Here is a 21,416-nt window from a genome sequence, read left to right on the forward strand (position 1 = left end):
GTCGAATCTTTAAGACAGATGGAAACTATCCTAGAAAGCCAACTTACAAAATTTCAGATACTAGCTTTGAATGGTTACTCTAGTAATGTGGCCTGTGCCGTAGCCACAACTACAACTGCATACTTATCACTCACATAAGGATTGTGAAGACAAGATTGGATTAATTACAACGTACACAGAGGCAGTTAAACAATCATTATTTCTGCACTCCATACGTGAATGGAACGGGGAAAAGCCTTAATAACTGGTTCAATATGGAATATTGCATGCCACGCACGTCACAGTGGTGAGAGAATAGCGGTGAAGGCCTAGTTGTAGCTATAGATTTGGAAGGAAGTTGTATGTCTAGTGGGGTTTCCTTCCGTGCTGCTTGCTTTGGCAAGTCATTTGCTTTCTAATTGTCTGTAATTCCACAATGGGTTTTAATCCACATGAATGTAATTTGTTTGTCGTGTTTCAGCATCCGTAATACAAAGATCGAATTTGAAGTAGATAGTCTTTGTTAGGAAATTAATTCTAGACAACGCTGTAGCACACTCTCAGAAGCTGATATAATTACAGATGTTGAGTACTCCTGACTCATGCGAGATTGCTTCGCTTTCGGATATTTTTATCCTATGGGTTTTCTCGTGAGGATAGAATAAATATTACTTTCCTCTGTCTACAGGATTAGACTATCGATATTTGTGACGATCGAACCAGAATGCGAACTTAGCACTTTATTCGTGGCGGGAATTGAGCTAAGAATTGAAAGATGCTTGAATGTAATGTGTATGTGTGCTGAGAATTGTGCGAAGTTGACGTCTAATGAAGTTACGGAGAATTAAATTATAATTATTATACTCTACAGTAAGGTGTATGAAGCGTTGTGTGGTATTTAATAGATTTGTTTAATTTCGAACAGATGGCGAAACCTAGTATATATTCACAACTCTTGTTAACGAACCTTGAATTGTTGTTCATGAATCATCCTCCACCACCAGAGCTACAGGGGATTTTACAAAAGGTAAGCGGTAAACTACGTTGAGTTATAATTCAAGCGTTCACATAAATGTACGGCGTTTACGTGCCTAAGTTTTGTGGGTACGATTTTGTTTCGTCGTCTTATTTGTTTCGTACTTCTTTCATGCACATTTCTATTGTTTCCCACCACAGAAATTGTTAAAAAGTATATCAAATACTTTGAACAGACCGACGTGTTGTAAGTGCGCTTTCTATTAATTCTGGATCACTGTTCATTGATTTACATTTTTAGATCTATGAATTATTCACCTTTAATCGTTAATAAAGGAATCGATGTCAGCTTTTTGTGTAAACACAAAGTTACATAAGTGACATACATGATGTTAAAAATATATTTGTCCACAATACCGCAGATGATATGTTCAGTATATTCATATATAAGTTTTTATCATAATGGAAGAGAATTAGTAGGCTCCTACTTAAGATCACGTTTAGGTCACATTTTGAACTTGTCTTCTGTATAAAATGTTTTTTTCTCTAGTTTGTTTCTGTGTGGTGCTTTAAACCATACTCAGTGACACATTGTGTGTATGTACTGTTACCATATTAATCACTTTTATCTCCGTGTAACTAACTATCCTGAGTTTTCTAGGGTGTCTTCTGTTTTAGGCATGTGTTATGTTGGATAGTCTGTGGTAGTTTCTGTTTTGGTTTTATTTTGCATGCATTACATAACTTATTATAAAGAGGAATGTAGCAATTGGTATTTTTTTTTTAAATATCCTCTACAGGTTTAATTACTTCTGACTTCACAAATGCATCTGATTGCGTTCCCCCCCCTCTCTTCAGTGGATTCCCCTGCAAAAACATGTCGTATGTGATGTGGGTGTGGAGGAAAGTTGTATTATATGATCTGTGACATAAGTCCATAGGTTACGTAAGAGCTATGCAACATGAACTAACTTTGTACAGGTGTAATTAGTATGGCTCTTCCATGTTAATTTCGAATGAAGGTGGATCCAAAGTAATTTAGCTGAAACAGTCATTGCTATTGTACTTCAGAATATATTTCTTCTCATGATACTCGCACAATGATGTTACACAAGAACTTACTCGAAATTTAAACAAAGTTTGTCTAACTTCATCAAAGTCATTGACATTTTAAAATTTTTTGAAACTGAACTGTAAACTGTTTTGTGACACACTTCACTTGCTATCTGTCCAACAGAGCACTGTTCATCCATGTTATTGCATTCCAGTTAATCTCTCAAAATTAATTACAAATAGAACACAGCACATAACACATTCTACACTCTTGATGAAGTATGTACATCCACTCTAACAGAGGTTTTAGAACAGACTGACTACAACAATGCCACACCCAGCAATAATGTACTTCTACAATGCCACACCTAGCAATAATGTACTTCTTTATTGACAATAAACCTAAATGTAAATGGGCATTTTTATAACCATAGAACAAAAGCAAAAGCTCATATTGTTTAACGTTGCATTATTGAGAATAAATAAACTAAATCAATATTGGGTTAACTAAATATGTCACAATTAAATTTTATTGCAATGAAAAAATAAAACATTTAAATAGGCAACAGCCATAAGATCAGTTGTAGAGTAAAGTGAATTATCTCCTCATTTTTACAAACTCATATCTTTGTTCAGTCAGATATCAGTGTTGAAACTTATACAGTACATTTTTGTATCCAGCCCCACCCGAGATAACTAACTGCAAACTTAACAAAAAATGAAAATTTTTGAATTTCAAAAATTCTAAAAAATTAGGGAAACGTTTGTAAGTGTTCTTGCTCTATATGATGCTAGTAGTGTATGATATCTAACTATAGGAAAAAATACTCTCATAAATCACTCTTTGTTTATTATTTTTGAGCCTAAAGAGGGGATTTTTGAAAATTTGGATACCAAACGTAGGAGGTCATTTTGACTGGTTATTTTTGAATTTAGGGTATTTAGTGTAATAGACAATGTTGTAGATTACACTTTTCTAAAAACAATCGTGTCAATTGCAATTTTTTTTTTGCTAACAACTCTAAACTGAAACATCGTCGCATACTTACAAATGAAAATGGCCACCATTCAGTAAAGGTGCAAGATAAATTATTTAAAAAAAACTGTTTTGAACTTCTCAAATATAGGGGAATCACATATAAAAAAATTAAAATATTTAAAAATGGTCGAGAACCGTCATTGGACCACTTCATATGGATTGACCCTGCTATCTGCTGGTCACTGTAGAGGAAAACAGGGTATCAAACAGAAATTGCCACCCCACTCCCCCAGGTTGCTTGCCTCTCTTTGGCGGGTTCTTTCTTGGCTACCATGGGGCCCCAGCCCTTGCAGCATCCTTTTCCACTCGTGCTGCATGTCTGTCCCCTTGCTATTCCTTCTCCCCTCCCCTGGTGTTGGAAACGTGTTCTGCATATTCAGTCGCCGATATCAGAACAGTCTCACCACTGTCTTTTGCTCCTTCTCCCTATTTGTCGTTTCTTCTCCCTTTTTGTCATCCCCCTTCTCCTATCCTTCCTCTGCCCCAGTGTTTGAGGTTCCTCTTTCTCCTTCTTTCTTCCTGTGCACTCCTTAAGGCCAGCTCACACGCCTAAGACATAAGGGTCATTCCATGTCAAGTCACCCAGGCCTTGACACCAACCATGTCAGATTTTGATGAAACTTGGTACAGTATGAAATTTTGGAATAAGTTTGTGTATTATATCTAAATGTTAAAAAAAATTACCATAAAGATATATTAAAATCTTCCAAATGAAAAAAAAATTTACAAGGGTTTTTTTTTTTTACTAATGGATGTTTAGTTTTACAAAAACTGCAATATCTAGAGTCTCAGACCTGATAGAAAGCTCAAATTGGTTTTAAAATACCCTTAATTGTATAGGCTATTAGATAAAAGAAAAATTATGTTGGCTTTTTAACCTGTTTAATAGTTATCTAATTTTTAAAATAATATTAATTATATTTTAAAAATAAAAAATACCAAGTGACTTAGACACCGAAAATAAGTTTTTGTTTTCTTGGAGTAACACTGTACACTTGGATTTTGTTTTGTTACTCCTGTGTTTTGAAGTAAAAAATTATTACAATGTTAAATAGTGGTTGGATAGTGTTTTATTAAGTTTATTCGAACTCTCAGTAAGTACTGTTACTTAGTTTACAGAAATTCTTTTCCAATATCCTATAAAAGTAACCAGAACAGTAATCAGACCAAAAGTGAAATCAGTATGTCAGATATTCAAACCTATATGGTAGGGTTATTTAAAAAATCTGACTGTTTCCAAACAACCTACACACCTTCAAAAAAGTTACAACCGGTATCAGAATTGAATGAGGAAGAAAAAGATTTGATCCACTTACGATCTGGAATTAATCTGTGTGAATTTAAGAATATATGTTCACACCACATATACTACTTTTTAAATGTTTTTGAAAAGTATCAAACAACATATGTAGACCCACTAAGAAAACACAAAAAGCCCATCAAAAAATTGTTGAGAAGTGTAGGCTTGGATCTTTCTAAACAGTTACTGACAAAAAATATTAGCATAAAACCTGGACAAAAGCTTTGCTCAACATGCCGTAACTTTTGTGAGGAAAAATTAAGAGTTGAAGTCAATGAAAGTGAAACAGATGATGAAGTCATGGTTGAATTAGAATAATTGGAATCCAGAAATGAATCCCTCGTACAAACAAACATTGCTCTTGATTATTTAGGTTTAACACCGATAAAGCTTCATGGCTTGTCAGAACAAAGTAATGGGTCTTATTTTAAAAGGAAGGTTAGCAGTATTGGAAAGACTGCAAAAAGGCGGTTTCAAAAGCATTAAAATATGATGCACCAAGTTCTGATGATGACGAAGAAGATAAAAGTGTGGTTGAGAAAGCAAAGGATTTTGATGTAATGATATCTCTTATGAAAGAGAAGATTTCATCTGTTGGGAGGTCTAGAAAAATCCAGATTTTGACCTAGGCTCCAGATTCTTGGAGTCGAAATAAAGTGATGAAAGAATTTAATGTAAGTGAGTACATGGTGCGACAAGCTAGAAAGCTAAAATCTGAAAAGGGTGTTTTGGAAACTCCTGGTCCAAAAAAGGTAAAACTCTTTCTGAAAATACAGTAAGACTTGTAACAGATTTTTATGAAAAGGGTGAAAGTTCCAGAGTGCTACCTGGAACAAAAGACAAAGTAAGTGTTCAAAAAAAGTGTACATGCAAAAAAGACTCATTTTGTGTAACTTGAGAGAACTCTATTCTTTCAAATGGGAGAATCCCGTGGTAGAAGTAGGATTTTCAAAATTTTGTTTCTTGAGACCTAAATGGTGCATCCTTGGTGGTGCTGCAGGCACACACACTGTATGTGTATGCAGTATCCACCAGAATGTTAAACTATTACTGGATGCTGTGAAAATTGAAGAATCTTATAAAGACCTAATTAAGATGCTTGTGTGCAACACAGAAAACCAAAACTGCATGCTACATCATTGCAACAGCTGTCCTGCAAATACTGCACTAACAGAGTGCTTAACTGAAAAACTAAGTGAATATTATGATTTAGAAGAAGAAATTGTAATCAGTCAGTGGGTTAACACAGACAGGGCAGAAATGATCAAACAGTCTATCAGTGTTGAAGACTAAATTTCTTTATTGGTTAGGTCATTGGAAAAGCTCACCCCGCACTCGTTTATAGCAAAATCCCTACCAGCAGCCTTTAAAAGATTGAAAGAAGACCCACCACCCAAAACAGCAATTATTGTGATGGATTTCAGTGAAAATCATTCCTTTGTTATACAAAATGAGATCCAAAGTTACCACTGGAATAGAGGTGGTTGTACTCTACACCCAGTTGGAGTTTTTCTAAGAAATGAGGAAAACAATGTTTTTGTTTCCAACCACTGTTTTATTAGTGATGACCAAGAACATGACACTGGTTTTGTTAACTTTGTACAAAAAGAAATTACAAAGTGGCTGTCATTACATCATACTGACATTGACTCAGTTCACTACTTTACAGATGGTTGTGCTGGGCAGTACAAAAATAGAAACAGTTTTAAAAATTTGACTGAACACTTGAGAGACTTTAATTTGAAGGCCCAACACTCTTTTTTTGCAACAAGTCATGGGAACTCAATTTGTGATGGCCTAGGAGGAACTATTAAAAGAATTTTAAGGAAAGCCAGTCTACAGCTTTCAGACAAAGAACAAATAATGACAGCAATCGATGTGTATAAGTTTTGTGAAAAAATATTGAAAACATTCATTTTCACTTTATTGTCAAAAAAGAAGCTGATTTGCTACGGTTAAAACTAGAAAAACGTTTTTCAGCAACCCGAACCATTCCTGGAACAAGAAGTTTTCATAACTTAAAACCACTTCCAACAAACAACCTTGAAATTAGTAGGACTACAGATAGTGTAAAACCCTCCTTAGTCTTTTCTTTCCATTCTTCTTCTGATTGGGTTCGTGTTGAACCATCCATAAATAGCTATGTGGCTGCAAATTATGATGATAACTGGTACTTTGGACTGGTAAAAACAATATTGAATGATGAAGAAGATGCAGATATTCTATTTCTACATCCTTCAGGACCCGCTGCATCGTTTTATTGGCCGGAAAGAGAAGATTCCTGCATAGTGCCTTTGGAGCACATAGTCTTTGTAGTAGACGCACCTCAATCAAGCGGCACTGGGAGAATGTATTAGGGTGAAGTGGGGTAAGTGTAACCATGGGGTTAGTGTAACCACGGCTTATGGTGCCTTAAAGAAGCTGTATTTTTACCTCTGACCTATCACACATATTAATTTACTCCTTTCTTTGTTATATTTCACCATAAGTTGTCAAATCTGACATAAATTGGTAATTAATTTTTGGACTTGAATTGACGTCTACTTTTTCACTCTGCGAGTGAGTGACATGCTCAGAATTTGGTGGTCTGTCATTTTTGCAGATTTAAAGATAACTGCACAATTTTTTGGTTACAAACTAACTTTTGCTTGACAATTTCAAATATGAGATTCATTTTACTCTACTGATAAAGCTCTTGATATGCCAGGCATGGTTACACTTACCCCACTTTTTTCCCATGTGGAGCAAGTGTAACCAGGGGGGTTACACTTGCCCCAAACAAACTTACTGGAACAGATTTATTTATTTAAACCGTAACCTTGTTTTTGCTATCACACTAGATCAACTAAACTGGCCTTCCTGTACATATGGATACCAGAATACTTGATGTGCTGGATTTGTAGGCCTACTGAGTTTGTGTGAGATATATTTTATTTTTTATTTAAGTCTACTATATTTTTTAACCACATTTCCTTTTATAAAATATGACACAGTCCGACAGTGTAGTCCCACTGCTAAAACAAAGAAGAAAAGGATTGCACCAGGAGCTGAAGTTATCACTTTTCAAGATGCCGTCTATAAAGAAAAAGATTTTAAAGGAAACAAGAATAATAAGGAGAAAGCAAAACGAAAAAGCATTGTCGACATAAAATAGGGCTTGGTAATGAAAAGTAAATCTTCCAATCAAAGTGCTGTTACTTTATTCGAAATGGCATCTCGGAATGTTGTGGAAAAAAACCCCTGATTGCTCATGTGGGTAACAAGAACAGAAAGTGAAACTGAAGAAGGTCTATCTTTAATAAGTAGTGATGAAGAAAATGGGATCATAATAACATTGGACAATATCAGGAAAGAAATGATAAACTGTGAAGAAGAAAAAGAGGCAAACTTTTTTGAAGCCAAAGATAAAATTACAGTTGGATACTATGTTCTGGTAGCTATTGCAAAAAAATGTAAGAAAGTTCATTTTATTGGCCAAGTTACCAAAATTAGTGATGTAGGAGATCCAGAAGTGATTTTCCTCAGATGCAAAAATAAGACAAAGCATGGCACCACATTCTACTGGCCTGATAGAAGAGATGAGACGGAAGTTCCATCCTCTGATGCCATTTCAGTGCTGCCTGAGCCTACTTTGAGTCGCAGGGGAGACCTGACATTTGGTGTTACATTTGATTCATACAACATTCAGTGACTAAATAACAGTTAGGGCCTAAGTGTGAGTATAAGAAGTTGAATTAGGGCAGTTTAGCGTTAAACACAAATTGCCAACAACTTTAGTTCAATTACCATGAAAGATAATAGAAAGTGAACTTATAAAAGTGAATTTTTCTTTTCTCTTGATACTAGATATTTTATTGTTTTTGTTAAATTGCCTACTAAAGAAAAAATATTACTTTTGTAGAATTTAAACTAATCAGTTACTGGCCTAAAACAAAAATAAATCGTCTATGAAGCATTCTGTTTCAGTGTTTTATGGTTTAGGCTAACACTTATTTTTTAGTTTGGCTAACATTTTCTGTGTATTTCATAATAAACAGAGGCGTGTGCAAAAAAGTTCATATCTTGAGTAAAATTTAAGATATTTTGATGATTTAAAAATTCTCAAATTCAGTAAAAATTGGGTAATCAAGTCACTTACCCCAAGTCTCTTTTACAGTGCTCTGTATGGGTACAACAATTCAGGGTTACACTTGCCCCGAACCATGGGGCAAGTGTAACCTCACAACACAAAATTTTGAAAACAATTAATTGACCATATAATTTCTTTTTTCAAAAACAAAATGTAGATTGTTTAAAAGTCAATAAGTCAACCTTTAAGCATGAGAAATTTCAAAATCATATCTTCAATAACAAGTTGGCAATTTGGTGTCAAAGTTGAACTATGCCAAAACGTGGTTACACTTGCCCCACTTCACCCTACTTCAAAAAAGACTGTATCAAAAGAACTGAAAGCTCTTGGATGAAGTGGAAAAACAGTTTGAATCAGCATTAAAGTTTATTAAAAAGACAAAATTACTCAAAAAATTCAATGTTTCAAGCAATCAGTTGGGTTATACATAAGTGTCGTAAGTAAACTATCTTTGTACATAATTCTAATGTAATCTACTATAATTAATAAACATGTTAAAACGCCATCATTATTTTTGTTTTATCAAGTAGCCTATATGTTTAAGAGTAAATTAAAACAAATTTGAGCATTCTATCAGGTCTGAGACTCTAGATATTGCAATTCTTATAAAACAAAACATCCGTTAAAAAAAAAAAGAAAAAAAATACATATATATATTTTTTTCATAGAAAATATTAATATATTTTAATAGCATCATTTTTGTCTTCAAATATGTATAATAAATAAACTTGCTGCAAAAATTCATGATGTTATCTAAAAGAGTTTTTAAGGTAAGCAAATTTAAAGTTTTGAATACAAATTAAATTGACCATTTCCGAAGGTTCAGAAAACGCAAAACATAAAAACTTTAAAAATTTATTAAAAAAAACCGTAAGAGATACAGCAAAAAAAAAAAAATTTGCAGGTGTTGTCAGGATGGTATTAGAACCATTTGAGCCAAATTTCATGAAAATCTAAGGAGGTGGGTGTAAAATTTATTTTTTATTGGGTGATTTGATATGGAATGACCCATAACAGGTGCCTGGATAATGCATAATTCCCAGCCCTGGGTTGATAGGTAGCGTTCGCATGTATCCCCTGGTAAAGGCCAGTCCCAGGGAGGGGTGACTACCTGAGCTGCTACCTTCCTAAATTGCCGATTGTTCCCTCTGTCAGGTGTTGGGGAGATGTGACGTGGGATGTGAACAGTCACCGAAAGTGGGTGTGCCCCCTTCTGATGGGGCAATCCGCAGTTGAAAGGAGTGCGCCATAGGAGATGCTGGCAATCATGGGGGATTTTCTCACAATGAGCCAATCATTCTTTTCACCATCAATGTCTACCAGAAGTAAATGAAATGAGGCTAATGATTCAAAGACCCTCCCAGCAGCACCGCAGTTCCTCGTTCCATGTACCGAAGACAGTCAATCCTTCACTATGGTAAATATGTTTATTATCCAGAAAGGTGTTAATGCTGCTGCTAGCCCTGTGAAATTCCACACTTTTTTATGAAATGGTACTTTGCTTTTGGAGATTACTTCTGATTCTCAAGGGGCCATTCTGTGCCAAGTGGTCTAAATCGAGAAATGTTCCCACATGACCATCATGGATTTTGATGAAATTTTCTATGAACATTCACACGTGTTCTCAATGAACACTGATAAAGTTTCAGTTTCAGAAATTCAATACTTTCGGAGATACAGTCACTTGTTTAAGACCATAGCACAGCTTTCTATAGCGCGTCCTTGAATTTTCAGCAACTTTGAGATGAGATATCTCTGTAAGTATTTGCATGAAAGAAACAAAACTTGGCCATCTTATACAACTTTTAGAGCTCTTTACAGTAAAATATTAAGAAAAGGATTTCTGAGCAATTTTCATATAGATAATTTGAAGCAAAGTTGGGCGAAAAAATAGCTGTTTAAAAGAAATGCGAGCTTTAGTTTTTTTATATCTCCAAAAGTAATTGTGGGATGTACATGAAACTTTGCACACCATAACTCAGCAACACAAGGTCTTAGAATATAAAATTTCATTCTCCTATTGCTTTCCATTATTTCACAAATCTAGGGTAAAGTTGACAATTTTTCAAAAAGTGCTAAAAATGGGTATTTTTAGTCAAATTTAAAAAAAAAGCGTTTTCTCCAAACTCTTCTAAACTATGGTCATTAGAAATAGCATATTCTAAACTATCTAGACAAGTGGATTTGGTTTTGCAATGCAAGCATATAAGGCCCTAAAAAGTAGCATCATCAAATAGACCTACTGGACGTTTGAACATATTTTTCTGGCACTCAAATTATACCTGAAACCTTTTATTATGCCTAATAAATGTTTATTAGTGCCTTGAATAATTGAAATAAAAAGATCTGGTAAATAGTCAATGAGACTGTCAGAAAAACTTTAGCCCTTCTGCTTTTATCGTAAGTGTGAGAGAGATCATAAAGAATTCAATGAATAATAGCTTCATATTTTTTGTACTTCTCAAAATTGTAAATATTTACAAGTGGAAAATGAAGACCTAATTTTTGGATTCAATTGTATAAAACATTTTTCCAAAAAAGAATCGGTTTGCTTGAATCATGCATCGAGTGATGTAAATTTTCCAACCAATATTGCAGAGATTTTAATACCTGGGTGTTGTAACCTGTGAATTTTTGTCTTATAGAGTTATTTGGGAAACGTGTGAAATTGGTTGGTTAAACATCTAATAGTTTTAATTTTGTATTTAATCACACTTAAATGTAGCCTACTACCTTGGTAAATACATAACCACTAGTTTCACACAGAAAATTCACAAGATTCACTGTTTATAGAAAATATAATGGCAACAATTACTTTAACAATCAGATTGTTTCATTATTGTGAGCCTTGTTTGAACAATCAGTATTTCAGTGGTGTGTTTGCAGCATAGTGAATGGGTTCTCTTGACTGAGTGTGGCTTGTTATGTGATTCGTAATACCATCAAAGTTTGTAATCTAATTTACAAAAAATTGTTTTGATTGTGTCTTTTATAGCATATATCTCTTATTAGATTTTTTCATTGGTAATTTAAGCAGATTGAGATAGTTTGCCTACACCATGAAGCCCTGTTATTGACACACTATGAGAGGTTACAAAACAAATGCTTCAATCCCTTTGGGAAGGTGAATCATAATGTTAAGGCAGGAATTTGCACTCTTGATACTGAAACAGCTAATAAGGCTTCTGATATGTTGAAGAAGCAGCTTGTTAATAACATAAAGCCAGGTCAGAAAATTTGTCCGGCTTGCAGGACTACCTTAAACAAACACTTGGACGAAGCTTTATCAGCCTCATCATCACATTTTGATGAGGACTTTACACCAAAAGAAGACTTAAGTAGTAGCTTATTGTCTATCGGTATTTCATCCCTGAAGAGAACAGTAAGCTACAGAGATAAGCCCCAATATGTGAAGAAGAAAATTCAAAAGGCTCAAAATGTGATTAAAAATAGAATTGTAAATGCAATGGGAGTAAACACACAAATTGAAGATGCTAGTGAAATTAAGGAATGTGGAAACTGTGCCGACTATGCACATTTGCTGACTGAACTGAAAGCCAAGATGCAGAATGCAATTCATAAAGAACAGATGCAAATTTTAACCTTGGCATCTGTAAGTTGGACAGTCAGACAAACAGCAGCTCAGTTCGGCATGTCCGAAAGAATGGTGAAGAATACTCAGAAGCTTAAGGCAGAGAAGGGCATTCTGGCACTTCCCGAAAATAGACAAAGCAGGAAATTACCAGCAGAAGTTGCTAGTAGAGTGCGAAATTTTTTTGAAGATGATGGGTATAGTAGGGTGTGCCCTGGAAAAAAAGATAGTATTTCAGTTAGACTTTTAGATAGAAAGACATACATGCAGAAAAGATTGTTACTTTGCAATTTATGGGAAATGTATGTTGTCTATAAGAATATAAATGGTCCAGAAATAGGGTTCTCAAAGTTTTGTGAACTTAGACCCAAATGATGTGTAACAGTAGGATCAGCTGGAATGCATGCAGTTTGCGTCTGTGCAATTCACCAAAATGTTTGCTTAGCGGAGCTGGTATACGTGAAAATTATAAGGAGATTCTCAGTTTGCAGTTTGAACTCTAAACAGTGCATGCTACATCGCTGTGAAAGGTGTCCTGGACCTGAAGCTATAGCATCTGAAATTGTCAGCTATTTCCTAGATCATGAGTAACAGGAAGTTATTGTGTTTAAGCAATTGATACATACCGATCGGGCCACACTGGACACGAAGCAAATGGTAGTGGATGTCAACTGTGTTTTTGTTAATGCTATTGTTCAATCCACCTACCTCGATAGGATTCCTGCCGATATCCCTTCACTCTGTGGTAGCAGATATGTGCTAGGCAGTGTAAAGCAGTGTTGATGAAACCACCACCCAGTACCTACCAAACAGAGGCCGCATAACTCTAGTTGAAAGTCACCTCCTGAAAGTTCATGATAAAAAAATTGGGCATACAGGATCTTCAATTTACTTGAAGAAAAGCATTTACAATTAGATTAACTTTGCTTTTTATTCATATTGAAACACATGAAATGACTATCAAGTCTGTATTTAATATGGGAAAAGGTTATCATTCAAAGTTCACTGTCTGTATAACAGATACTCACTCGAAAAACAGCCAGAATTTTAGATGTCCAACCTGACTAATTTTCACATTTTACCACTCTCAGACTCACAACTATTCGCGATTTAAACATTCAGTCGTTTCAGTTTTTTTCATAAGAGGTGCTCACCAAAATATTTCATACACAGCACGAAACACGCCACGCAGAGCTGTTACTATTACCAGAAAGTTCACATGCTCGTACTTCTCAACAGGTTCGCAGGAGAACTTCTGTAAAGTTTGGAAGGTAGGAGATGAGATACTGGCAGAAGTAAAGCTGTGGGTACCGGGCGTGAGTCGTGCTTCGGTAGCTCAGTTGGTAGAGCACTTGCCCGCGAAAGGCAAAGGTCCCGAGTTCGAGTCTCGGTCGGGCACACAGTTTTAATCTGCCAGGAAGTTTCATTCATTAAAATGTTCATAACTCCAGGCGCTTCAGTCACAATATGTTCAAACCGAAATTAGCTCACTATTTCCTCATCTTACAGAGTACTTTTAGGGAGCAATCTAACATTGTGTTATCTGTAGACCAGCTAGCAAGCGACTCCTCTTGAGGTACTCTCCTGTCTACCAACTCCTCTTTACACGTGAGAACAGCTTAATTCTGATTGTCTGTTGATCTAAATGACCAGTCAGATCGTTCCTTCCAGATCATTTTCACGGCAAATCTTGCCTTATCCAATCACTAATTTGATGGTAATTATTGTCAGCAAAACTTCAAATTCTTGTATTTTGTTTAATCAAAATAAACAAAGTGCGAAATATTCTTCAAATTGATAAACAAACATATTCCGTCTCTAACTTCCATTCTGGCTACTTTTTTACAAAAGCAAGCCCACACTGACATACGTCACCTGAATGATGGTTGCAACGTAACTTTCCCAAGGTTCATTTGTACAAGCTTTTACATAAAATGAAATATTAAATTTTGATGTATGCCCCACATACACACTCTCAATCATTCTCATGCACTCACATGGCAAAAATAATCAAATAATGTTTTTGACTGATTTTTGTATTATATAATGCACAGTGACTAAAGTTTTAAAAAAAAATTCTAATTAATTGATTTTTATGCACTGATAACTTTGGAATGGCTTCAAATGATAATGAAAGTCAATCTGTTATTGTTCCTAACTTGGTTTTAAAAAACAAGTAGTAGGTTTTAGGAGTTTTAGGTAATTCTCTTTATCTCCAGAACTATAGTAAATAAAAATCTGAAATTATGACAGCATCATTCCATTAATAACAAAAGGTTGTGTATCAGATTTGAACAAAATAGGATCATAACTAATATGGATTATTTAGATTTGTAGAGGGTACAAATCTTTGTATTGACTGAATGTTATGCTATGCAATTCTCACGGCAGGCAGCATCAGCTGTGCTGTGAGCAAAGCAGATAAAAAACATCGCCATACTGCTGCCACCGTACTAGACGGCTGCGTGTTTTACTGCAACGAATGTCATCTCGTAATAACTTGTTGCATTACACACACCCTACGAACTTAAAATTACTTCCTAACTTTACAGATACATTCATATCATAATTCGTTTCCTCTGTGAAAGTGGTTTTTATTTTCAGATATAAGGTTCTCCTTTAGTCTTGGAGCAGGGGCAGGTTGGTTGTGGTTGGGACTTCTTTCAGAGTCTTCTCGGTCTGTGATCCCTTGACCCCCCCCCCCCCCCCCCCCTTTTTCCAGTTTTTAGATTTGTTCTCACCTTTTATGCTTTTATTGTGTGTGTTTAATGTTCATTAGTTTCTAATTTGAATCCCTTGACTGAATCTGTCCGCTTTTAGCAGACCCTCTTCTTCTATAACTCACTTTGGAATCATGTGACTGATGACCTCGCCATTTGGTCCCATGCCCCTCAATTAATCAAACAATCCATAGCCTTCTAGGCCGCCAGCGACAGTCAAGTGTCCAGCGTTTAACCTTAAAGGTGTTCTGTGCACTGATCCATTGGTCCTTGCAGAACACCTCACAACACACTTTGCAATGGCATCGGCGTCCTCTTCCTATCCTGATTTCTTCCTCCGGCAGAAATGCAATTGGACAGACACCCCCCCCCCCCCCCTCATTAATCCTGTACCATGCTGAGCCCTAGAATGAACCCTACACTGAATGGGAATTCTTCACAAGACACGGCCCCAGGCCCGGATTCCATCCACAACCAGATGATCCAACACTTGAACGTTCCCCAGAGGTAGCATCTCCTCAGGAACTGCACCCGCCTTTGGCTCAACGCTGCTTTTCGGTTGCAATGGCGAGACGGTATAGTTATCCCTGTCGTTTAGCCCGGGAAGAACCCAACGTCTCTTGACAGCTACCGCCCAGTTAGCCTGATAAATTTATTTTGTAAACTGCTCGAGAAGATGGTTAGCTTCAGAATCTTGGGGCCTATTGTCCCTGTGTCAGTGTGGCTTCCAGGCAGGACAATCTCCAACTGACCATTTACTCAGATTGGAAACAGCCAACCGAAAGGGTGTTACTAACCGCCGGCAACTTGTCGCAGTCTTCTTTGACCTAAATAAGGCATATGACATGGCTTGGTGCCATCATGTTTTAGTTATCATCCATGACTGGGGCTTCCGAGGTCCCCTTCAGATTTTTATCCGCGAGTTTTTATCTCACTAGCTCTCCCGGCTTTGAGTTGGCACTTCACTCAGCATCTCTCAGATTCAGGAGAACAGTATCCCAAGTGTTCTGTGCTAAGTGTCACATTCTTCCTCAAAGCCATCAATGGGCTTGTTACCTCTCTTGGTGGTGGGTACCCGAGTGTTGTACATCAACAATTTTTTGAATCCGACGTAGCTCCCACTCGGTAGAATCTGCTGAGTGCTGGCTCCAAGGCGCCATCCGAACGACCTTTGCATGGGCCACCTCCCAGGGCTTCTAGTTTTCTCCTTCCAAAATGTGGGTTATGCATTTTCATCATTCACTTACAGTACACCTTGATCCAGAACTCTATTTAGGCAACGAGCTCTGCAGTGCTGTACCAGAGCCTTGTATCTTGGGCCTTTTTTTGATAAAAAAGAAAACACAAGGCTGCCCCATATTCACCACATGAAGACTACATGCATGCAGAAGCTTAATGCTCTCCACCTCCTGGCCCACACATCTTGGGTTGCAGAGTGTACCATTCTTCTCCATCTGTACTGTGCTCTGGTCTTGTCCAAACCAGATTATGGTAGTCAGGTTTATGGCTCAGCAGCTCCGTCCACTTTGCAACTTCTTTGCCCTGTTCACTATTATGGGGTGCATCTGGCTATTGGTGCCTTTTGCACTAGTCTCGTCACAGTAGCGGGGGTTCCCCCTCTACTAATATGATGGAGCCAACTCCTGGTTTCTTACGCAATCCCCATTCACCAAATCCTTGACTATCTAATGTACTCTGTCTTTTTTGCAAATGAGGGATGTCTCCTTCCTGGCACTCGATGGTAGATGGGATTGCCGGTTGGCATGTGTCTCACTTCTTTCTGTCGGGATCTCCATCTCCACACTCTGGAATACACCATGTGTGTTTCCTCCCATACTCCCTCTTGGATGGTGCTTCGACCTCAGATTAGAACCAATCTATTCCTGGGTCCTAAAATCTCTGTCGCCCCTGTGGTTTTCTGGCGTCTTGTCTGTGCCAACCTGGCAGAGTTCCAGGGTGCCACCATCTTTTACACTGGTGGTTCTAAAGACTATCGATAAGCTGGGATATACTTCCACATCTTCCAGTGGCTTAGAACACCAATTATTGCCGGTATCATGCAGTGTGTTCACAGCAGAGCTTCTAGCCATTCACAGAGCCGTCCATTTTGTTTCTGAGGCTTCCCTCCACAGTGTTTTAATTTTTTCAGACTCGGTGAGTAGCCTGTAGGCTATCTACCGATACTACTCTCATCGCCCTTTGGTCTCCACTATCCATGGCCTTCTCTCTGCTCTTGGCTGTGCTACCTGCTCAAGTGTCTTTCTCTGGCTCCCAAGTCATCTGGGCATCCGAGGGAATGGATTGGCTGACTGTTTGGCTAGAGAGGCAGATACTTTCCCCCATTTCTTGCATGATTCAGCTGCAGGATGCAGATCTATGTCAAATCTCTCTTTGCCCAAAAATGGAATGATATCTTGTGCACTACAGCTCGTAGTAATAAACTCCACACAATAAAGGAGTCTACTGTAATTTTGTGCTCTTCCTTCCGCTCCTCTTGGAAGGAGCCCACTGGTCTATGCTGTCTACGCATTGGTCATACCAGTCTCACCCATTGTTTTCTCCTTCATAACGAGCCAACCCCACAATGTGGTTGTGGAACGAGACTGACGGTGTCCCACATATTGGTGGAATGTCTCCTTCTTTTGGCCCTTTGTGCTAAGTATAGTCTTCCTGATTCCTTAAATTTTGTATTAGCATGTGATTCACAGATGGGTGAACTGGTCCTTAGTTTCTTCTGTGAAAGGGTTTTTATTTCCAGATGTAAGTTTTTACTTTACTGTTCGTCCAGGGGCAGGGTGGTTGTGATTGGTACCTCTCTTTATGCCTTCTCGGTCCAGCACCCCATGGAAAGACCGCCCCTTTTTTCCAGTTTTTAGATTTGGTCTCATGTTTTATGCCTTCTACTGTGTGTTTTAGCTTCACTGACTGGCTCTGTCCACTTTTAGTGAACCCTCTTTCTTCTGTTATTAACTTCAGAATTGTGGGACTGATGACCTCACTGTATGGTTCCATATACCTTCAATTAATCAATCCTATGACATGTGGCTTCTTGCTCCTGTTAGGGATCCTACAATGTGTGGTGTTAGTGGCAGACAGATAACTGCGCGCCACTTTTTACTAGTCTGTGTTTTATTTTCAGACAAGAGGGCAATGGCAGATTTGTCAGCAGATCTACCATCTCTTTCGTAATGAATGTGATTAGAGTTTTAAGATTTTGTGATGTGTCCAACATGTTTCCAAAAATTTTAGGGAGATGTTCATAATGTGTTTACATGGTGACTCCATTTTTTATAAAAGGTCGGCCAGTCGCATTTCCCTGTGCCATTCTTTTAGCTCGTCTGTGGTTTTACTTCAGTTTTAATCTCATGTACATCACCTTTAACTCTTCTCTTTTGTATTAAGGCCCATTAGATAGAATGATTGTGTGGGCCAACATGAGTGTGGTGAGAGTGAGAGAATGAGTGTCATTTTATAGGTCTCCTCCTCACTGTGCGACAACAATATGAGACATCTTACCTACATTTATTTCTTTTAAAATGTGTAAGGGAACAGATAACATCTGCGTTCAGCACCTGTGAACTCAAAAAAACACACACACACACACACACACACACACACACACACACACACACACACACACACTCTCTCTGGCCAACCTCTATTCCACTGGTGCAAATCACTGACTGATTCTCCACCCTGGAGTCACTGACAGTCCCAGGGAGGTTACGGGTACCTCAGATGAAAGTTCTGCAATGGAACATTTGTGGCATCAGATCACACAAGACAGACTTGCAGCTGCTATTGCGATTGCTCTACCTAGTTGTTTTATGCTTCCAAGAAACGAAATTACGTCCTCAAGACAGCTTTAGCTTCTTACAATTCACTCCAGTATGTTTTACCTTCCCTCCAAGGAAGGCATTCCAGCTCGGGAGGGGGGGGGGGGGGGGGGAGGGTTACCTTCCCTCCAAGGAAGGCATTCCAGCTCGGGAGGGGGGGGGGGGGGTCATGGTGCTCATTTGAGACGATACCCATCACCAAACCATTTCTTTGAACACCCAGCTACAAGCTGTTGCTGACCGTCTTTTTCTCCCCATTTGTACCTTTTCTCTTTGTAATACCTAGTTTACCCCATCATCTGATCTCACCAGGGCAGACAGCCAATAGCTTACCACTCAGCTCCCTCAAACGTTTTTGCTGCTTAGTGTCTTAAGTGCCCACCGTACCATGTGGGGCTCTCTAAGAACTTGACCGAGAGGCTATCTCCTGGCAGATATTCTGAACTCGCTTACTCTCACTTCTCTCAACATTGGTGGACCCACATTTCTTTCAGATTCCGTACACTTTCTCGCTCCTGGATCTCTCATTCTGTAATACACATCTTGCCCACCATCTAGACTGGTCCATTGCCCCAGCACATACTTGAGTTACCATTTCCCACATGTAATTCATCTGGTAACTCATGTCTCATCTGTGTGCAAGACAAACTGGCAGCTTTCTAAAGCTCACTGGATTCTCTGCTCTTCATCGGTAACCTTTGGCGAACTTTTCCACAGCAGTGTTCATCAAGTAGAGTATCTTACGAATGTTATCATTACCAGTGTAGAATGTTCCATCCTCTGCAACTCTTCTCTACCACGACATGTCCCAGTCTCCTGGTGGACTGAAGAAGGCCGTGAATGGTTTGCATGCGCAGATATGCTCTCTGTGTCTTTGAATGCCATCCCATGAAGGAAAACTGTATTCATTATAAACAGTTGCGCACAAAGTGTCGTCGCATTATCAAAGATAACAAAGAAGCTTGTTAGACATCTCTTACTAATTCTTTTTAAGCATTTTACTCCCTCTTCTGTTGTTTGTGGTAACTTACGTTGGATTTCTGGAAAAAGGCGCATTTCCAGATTGCTCAAATATACTTTCATCTCATCACAAGCCTGCACTCCAGAACTGGACGATTTTACATTTAGATGTTGCAGCATCTGTCTCTTGATGACCAGCACTTTTTCCTTTGTAAGTATAATCACTTGTGGATGGACGGTGCATTTCCCAGATGCTGGCGTGGACCACTGTAATCCCCATACACAAGCCTGGTAACAGTCTTCCATCCAGCTGCTGTCCAGTTTCCCTCACCAGCAGTGTCTGCAAGGCAATGGAATGCATGATCAATGGTCGGCTGGTTTGGTGGCTTGAGTATCTGAATTTGTTAATAAATACACAACATGGATTTTGTAAGCAGCAGTTTGCAGTTTATCATCTCATCACCCTTTCAATCCATATTATGAACTGTGCAATTAGTCTATAAACTGTTACCATTTTTAAAGCTATAGAACATCACGTGAAAGTCTGAAATTTTTTTATCAATTATTCGCAAATGAGGGCGCACCAGGATGAACAGCTGGAGAGTGTAAACGTCACCATATAGACTGTTTCAGAAATTTGATCCCACAACTAGGAACCTCTCTATGAGGTGAACGCTTCCTCGTCTAGCCATTAATGGGCTAGTCACCTCTGTCAGGGTGCTGGTCGCTCCAGTCCTGTATTTAGACTTTGCATCTGGTACAGCTCCCACTCATTAACCTTGGCTGAACATCAGCTCCAAGCTGCCATCTGAAGGGCCACTGCTTGGATATCTTCCCATGATTTCCATTTCTCTCGACTGCAAGTACACAGTCATGCATTTCTGTTGTTCTACAATGGTCCATCATGAGCCAGCACTCGACTTAGGTATCCAGCACTTTGGAGTTGTTGCCTAGTCCTATTTTTGAGCCTCCTTTTCGAAAACAAGCTGACTTCGCTGCCCCATATTAGTTAACTAAAGACTAGCTGCATGTGGAGCTTAACACTCTCTCCTTCCATGCCCAAATCTGTTGAGGTGCAGATCGTGCTTCTCTGACCCATATTTACTAGGCTCTGGTCTCATCTCTACTGGACTATTGTTATCAAGTACATGGCTTTGTGGCAGCTGCTGGTTTGAAATTGTTAGACCCAGTCCATCACTATGGCATGTGACTTGCTTCTGGTGCCTTCTGGACTAGTTCCCGCTTCGGTTTCGACAGTATCGACTCTTCTATGCAACTCCCGGGAACCTCACATCTTGTGTGAGTACATGCTTGGCCATCATTGGGTCCCAGCCCTTGCAGCCCTATTTCCATTTCCATACTGCAAGTCTATCCATATACTACTATTTATTCTCCTCTGCCTCTCGATTGGACAGTCTGTTTGATGCCAGTTGTGCTTACACTTGGTTTGTGATTTTGGACACTCTTTCTCTTCGCTTCTGGCATTATTCGGCTTTTCATTCTTCAGTATGTGGTCCCCATTCTTGGGTTTGACCTGCTATTATTTTCCCAAATTTTACAAAAGTGTGGGTCGTGCATGGTAGGTCACCAAATGCAGTGTATATTCTGCCAGTTGTTTGTTTGTTTCTTTGCACCCTTCCTGTGACTATAACATCAGTGAGTCACTGCTGGAATCACTCAACCCATACAAATATCTGGGTGTAACACTGTGTAGGGATATTGAATGGAATGATGACATAGGCTCAGTGGTTGGTAAAGCAGGTTGGTAAACTTAGGTTTATTCATAGAATATGGCGGAATGCAATCTGTCTACAAAGGAGTTTGCTTCTAATT

At 38.3% G+C, this 21,416-nt stretch overlaps 1 protein-coding gene across 1 annotated transcript in view; it reads left to right on the forward strand.

Moving 5' to 3' along the window:
• Nucleotides 1-681: 681 nt before the first annotated feature.
• The window catches only part of LOC124711991, a 156,529-nt gene continuing 135,794 nt past the window's right edge, over nt 682-21,416 (forward strand). The window contains exons 1-2 of the mRNA XM_047242276.1: nt 682-813; nt 905-1,006. Coding sequence (XP_047098232.1) covers nt 808-813; nt 905-1,006 — 108 coding nt within the window. The 5' untranslated portion in view covers nt 682-807. The remainder of the gene's footprint in view (nt 814-904; nt 1,007-21,416) is intronic.

The sequence above is a fragment of the Schistocerca piceifrons genome, chromosome 8, assembly GCF_021461385.2.
Source record: "Schistocerca piceifrons isolate TAMUIC-IGC-003096 chromosome 8, iqSchPice1.1, whole genome shotgun sequence".
In the NCBI taxonomy this organism is placed as follows: domain Eukaryota; kingdom Metazoa; phylum Arthropoda; class Insecta; order Orthoptera; family Acrididae; genus Schistocerca; species Schistocerca piceifrons.